The 5762-nt window shown below is 35.0% G+C and overlaps 1 protein-coding gene across 1 annotated transcript; it reads left to right on the forward strand.

Annotated features, from left to right (window-relative positions):
* Nucleotides 1–3285: 3285 nt before the first annotated feature.
* Nucleotides 3286–4983, forward strand: LOC134814972 (beta-1,4 N-acetylgalactosaminyltransferase 2-like). The gene is made up of 2 exons (XM_063823363.1): nucleotides 3286–4517; nucleotides 4723–4983. The coding sequence occupies exons 1-2, from the start codon at nucleotides 3358–3360 to the stop codon at nucleotides 4853–4855; spliced, it is 1293 nt and encodes a 430-aa protein (XP_063679433.1). The 5' UTR covers nucleotides 3286–3357; the 3' UTR covers nucleotides 4856–4983.
* The last annotated feature ends 779 nt before the right edge of the window (nucleotides 4984–5762 follow it).

Raw genomic sequence — 5762 nt, forward strand, 5'->3', positions numbered from 1 at the left:
CCAAAGATAATTGTTGTGTTTCTCTTTATTACTGACATAACTGGCTCCTTCAATTCTTACTAAAACTTCATTAGAAATATTCCAAAAAAAGCAATCATTTGTAATACTTTTAGAAATCATATCTTTCTTAAATCCTTCTAATTTAATTTTAAAACCTAAAACTGTCACAGAGTTCTTGACGTCCGGAGAAAGTTTGTTCCAATAAAAATATTTGAATAAATTGGCTATTTTTACCCCATGAATTTAAACTTAATTAAATGTTCGTATTTTTATCCGATTTGTTTGAATTGTAGCTGCTGTACAATATACGGTATAAATTATATTTATTCCATATAATTACATAATAGTATTTTCTATGATTAATCTTATGAGATATATCAGCGAATTGCAGGGTATCCCTTGGCCTTATTACAGTACGTATTGAGTAAAATTGAAGATCTCGCTTTAACTCGAGGAAGGAATTTGGCTGTTATGCAGGTCAAGACTAAGTACTTCTTCCTTCTTGGTGATCATAATATCATGTTCAATGAATACACAAAACTCGATAAACTTGTTGAAATCCTAGACACAACTGATGTCACTGTGGCTTCAGCTGCTTATATTCATACAGGGTGGGCCAAAAGTCAGTGGGCATACGTTGGCCTTAATAGCTCCGCCGTGTTTTATATTTGAGAGCTGTTGCTTTGCAGATGGCATACTGAAGGGAAAGGAAGCAGTTCTAACGAGCTCTTCTCAAACACAAGGATATATCTTGTGAACTTGGCTAGTATATATGAAACATTTGATATGGAGTTGTAGAGGGAGTTATGTGCCTCGCCGGGCTAAAGTAGTGGATGACCTTGCTGTACGGCAAGTTAAACAAGGATCTGAAACTACTAGGTTCCGTACAGACTCAACTCTGCACCCGTGTCAATATGTTCATTATATGCAAGCCTCTTGATTTATACTGTACTTACTGGTTCGAGGATTTCGTCGTCAAAATTTGAAAATTCGAATATTCTAGACCACGCCCATTCAATATTAAAACACCTATATTGTTTTCTCTGAACATGCTGAACGCCTATTTTTTTCAGAGACGGTAGATTATTAAATGTTGCATATGATCTGAAAACATGAGGCAAAACGGATTAGAAATGACGAAGTTATCAAGCATTTTCTGTATCTCGTTAACAACATTGACTGGGTGATTATGTGACACCGTGACACGACACCTTAATTGGGCACCCTTAACAATTCCCATAATGTTTAACGGGGTGGTTAACGGGGTCACCTAATCACGTGATTAGGTAAATCATTCACCTGATCACACGTAATGAATAAACTCGTTATGCTTCATATCTCTGTCATCTGAGAAGCTACAGTTCTAATTTTTTCAGGACAAACGTAATTCGAATGGCCAAACACAATTCAATAAAATTTAGCTCGATTCGACTATCAAAACTATCAAATGAATGCAAAAATGAATCTCATTTGAAAAAAATGAACTCTAATATTTATCGATTTGACAAATTCCTCGAACCAGCGGTGGTAGTAAGTCATACCAGAAAGAATTATTTCAATTGGGCACTCAGTGACTGAGCTATTAAGGCCAACGTATGCCCACTGACTTTTGGCCCACCCTGTATATATGGGGGAATAGCTTAACTGGACACTTTCAATTTCAATTTGGAAACTTTCAAAGTTTGTGTTCCAAACACATAGTAGAACTAGAGAAAATTGATAGTGCGTGGTGAAACTGTTGCGAAATTCGTGTTTGCCATTGGAACCCCCCAATCTTTATTGTTGTAGCGGTTTATTTTGTACTCATGGGAATATGTGATGATATGTATGATGATACACATAACTATAAGCAAGCTTTTTCGTTAACAAAAGCGAGGCATGTACTCATATAGATTGTAATCTTATTGTTATTGTCTAAGTTTGTCTTAGCTGCACTAGTAATGAATTAATAATTCTACATTTTACAGCGTACTTACTGACTTAATTTATCAGTTGATTGATCGGCATTAATTATTAGTGTTAATGTTGTTAATAATGATTTTTCCTTTCTATTCGCTTGTTTGCTTTATCAAAATTTCAGATCAATTAAGTTTTCTCATGATCAATTATATATAATATCATATTATCACAATATGATAAATCAAACGTCACTGAATAAGACTGGAGTCACCGCACTTTGTAGTTGGAAAATGGAACTTACACCAAGATGACAAATAGTTTCAATGATCTGATATAAATGAGCTTATACTCTAGTTTACCTGTTACCATACCTAACGACCATATCCCATTACTCCCCGGCCATGCGGTTAGTTTAAAAACATCTAGAAGTCTTTTACATTTTTATATATAAAAAGTATATATATAAAAGTTAGTAAAATTGGGCCAGTGCACCGGTGCAGGCATGGCCAAAATCAGTTTGGCCAATAAATCCATCATAAGGCATTTTTGGCATAGATTGTTGCATAAGTTGTATATGATTGTGGCCATTGCGGTCAATTTAAGCCTTCTCAAAAGTTTCTGCAATGTTCAGAAGCTAAAATTACTATATATGAATATAACATGTAAATGGGCGGGGCCAAAAGGGAGATTTTTCCAATCTGAAGTTTTGGGTTCGGATTTTGTTGTTTATAAACAGTAAACACCTTGAGGGTCTCAAAAAATGCCAAGCCTTCTACTATGAAATGCAGGTCGATGTGCATAAATGAGGACATTATAAGTGGTTAATCATTGACTCTGGTCTCTGAGGGTCATCAAATGGCCAAGAAAATATCAACTTTATTTGGTTGCGTGTTATCTTAAATCCGATTCTATTTTTAGGTGGCAAAAGATATGGGTCTCGTTCGCAAAATCAAGTCAACATTAACTCGATGGCTGCAGCTAATCAAATTAGTCCTCGTGGTTTTGATGATCAATTTTTTCTTTTACAATTTGAGGAGTGGGATAGTATACGATCCTGCATTCCTAGAAAATTCAACTAAAGAAAACGAGCTAATGGTTTCTTTTCCAGTAAAACTAAGGGCAAACTCCAAAAATATCAGTATTCATACCAATATTGGTGGTTACATATTCCACAACCACCGATTAAGATTATGGTATGAAGGTAGATGTATAGACTCTAGTGACGGAGAAAAGTTGACAGTACAGTTCTGTGATCCTGATTTACAGCAGGTGAGACTTAGTGACAACTTATGTTTCTTCCACTGCAGAAGATAATACTAATTGAGTATTTTTGGGAATTAATCAAAAACATTTAAAGTTGAATTACTAACCATATTGCCACCATAACTAAAATAAATATGAATGAAGGTAAATGTTTGTCATCATTAATAAATATACCCTCAGGCGTTCAGTCTAACGATGGATAATCGTCTGATATACGAGAGAACTGGAAGATGTGTCAACTACAAAAGCCATGACACTGCCAAATTTCTGGAACTGGTAGATTGCTCTGATGTCACAGAAAGGTTCTTTACAGAAAACACAGATGGAATGTTTTACATACAGCGTATCGTGAAAAATGAAGAGTTGTGCATCACACCAATGTCAGAGAGGAACGATATGAACGTTACAACAAGTCCTTGTCTGGAGGATCCTGTTGGATTAACACGTTGTGATAAGCATGCTTCCAGAATGCTACTGATGGAGGAGGGTTTTTTTCAAGAAGACAGACAATTGTTAAAGATGGCTGTTGTACCTCCAAATAGTTCATGTGACTTTAAAGCGTGTGGGTTCAACAAAAGAGAGCCGGTGAAACTCCTGCCACCTGGCCAGGTGGGAAGATGTACAAAGCTGTGGGAATGTGTGACACTTGCAGTAAAAACAACCAGAAGACCACATCTTATATTGCGTCTAGCTGAATCAGTGAGAGAAAGTCTGGGATTCGATCTTCCGATAGTTGCATACGACGACGGACCAAACGATTACCCTGATGAAATAAATCAGCAAATTGCAGAGTATCCCTTATTACAGTACGTAGTGAGTAAAAATGAAGATCTCGGTATAGCTCGAGGGAGGAATCTGGCTGTTATGCAGGTCAAGACTAAGTACTTCTTCCTTAATGATGATGATATCATGTTCAATGAATACACAAAACTCGATAAACTTGTTGAAATTCTGGACACTACCGATGTCACTGTGGCCTCAGCTGCTTACGATGTAGGGATTAACTTTACTGCATACCTTGGATTTGGATATTTTAACAAAAACAAGGCAATCCGTAAACTAGGAATTTACCATTCTGCTTGCACACTTGTCAACCAAACAATTCCAAACCATCCAAGTTGTGTCAGATGCGATATTACTTCGAACGCATTTCTGGCACGAACCAAAGAGATATTGGATATAGGAGGATGGGATCCAGAGCTAATGATAGCGGAACACAAGGATATATTTATTAGACTGAAGGCAGCTGGCATGAAAGTTGCACTTTGCCCGGATGTGAAAGTAAAGCACGCTCGTCCGTCAAGTAAAGCTAAAGGCGTGGACTACAAAGAAAAAAGGCATAGAGGAGGAGGAAGGTTCGATAAGTATGATTTAAAAAATATGATTCAAAAAATAAAGAAGTCCCTAAATGTGACCAACAATGAATTATAACTTAATGTTTAAATTGTAACAGAAAATTTTATTTAGGAAAATTTGTTAAAAGGTAAGATGACAGTTTTTCATGAGTACTTGATAATAAAAGTAGCATTGAAACAGAGGTATTAACTGTACTAAATTCAGGTTTAAAGCTCTAATGAACAACAGATGGAACATTCAGAACCTATTCGATAGAACGGCAAGCCATAACTTGGTGATTAACAACGATACAAGAGAGATAACATACATACAGGAGAGGGATCGTGAATCATGTTAATGGTTTTATAATCATCAGACAGTTACCACTTTAAACATTGTCAAACAGAATTTGTATCTTCGAGACTTTAGTAGTCCGGCTGATAACTTTGGCATTAAAAAAGGTCGCCAACTCTTTTGGAATATAAACTCTTTCAGGATAGAATAATTTTAACTAAAATTCCTACCCTCTCCAGAATAGAGCAGGGATTACCTGCTGATAGTTGTTGCTCTAGGGTAAAATAAGAGCTGTTCTCTGTTCGGGATACCTGAAGGGCCAATTATAAATTTTTGGCCTATTTCAATATTTCCCTTTTCAATCATCGTGTTCTTTCTTATATGAATATCATTGTATCGTATAAATCTGTCTTGTCGTTTACAGTTTAAGTTTTTAAACTCAATGTAGTTTAAAAAGTCTGATAAGTTATCAGACTAAATAAAAAAGTAGAGTAAAGTAAAATTTATGACATCACATCATCACACATGTCTACAAAATTTCATCGCACTGTGTGAAAAAATATATAATAAATATTTCCCCACCAACATTAATTATTTATCAAATACAATATTTAAAAACAATTTTATCAAAAACATTATTATCCTATTTTAAAGACTTCCCAGTGGAATAAAGATTTATAAAATGCTTATTTGCCACATAAGGATGGAACCAAAGATAATTGTTGTGTTTCTCTTTATTACTGACATAACTGGCTCCTTCAATTCTTACTAAAACTTCATTAGAAATATTCCAAAAAAAGCAATCATTTGTAATACTTTTAGAAATCATATCTTTCTTAAATCCTTCTAATTTAATTTTAAAACCTAAAACTGTCACAGAGTTCTTGACGTCCGGAGAAAGTTTGTTCCAATAAAAATATTTGAATAAATTGGCTATTTTTACCCCATGAATTTAAACTTAATTAAATGTT

The sequence above is a fragment of the Bolinopsis microptera genome, chromosome 5 (assembly GCF_026151205.1).
Source record: "Bolinopsis microptera isolate Bmic1 chromosome 5, MBARI_Bmic_1.0, whole genome shotgun sequence".
Classification (NCBI taxonomy): Eukaryota; Metazoa; Ctenophora; class Tentaculata; order Lobata; family Bolinopsidae; genus Bolinopsis; species Bolinopsis microptera.

What these genes read in the sequence shown, in the direction of transcription:
- LOC134814972 (XM_063823363.1), top strand. Translation starts at nt 3,358, where the DNA reads ATGGATAATCGTCTGATATACGAGAGAACTGGAAGATGTGTCAACTAC. An exon ending in AGGCATAGAGGAGGAGGAAG is followed by an intron (nt 4,518 to 4,722) that starts GTTCGATAAGTA and finishes TACTAAATTCAG; the next exon opens with GTTTAAAGCTCTAATGAACA.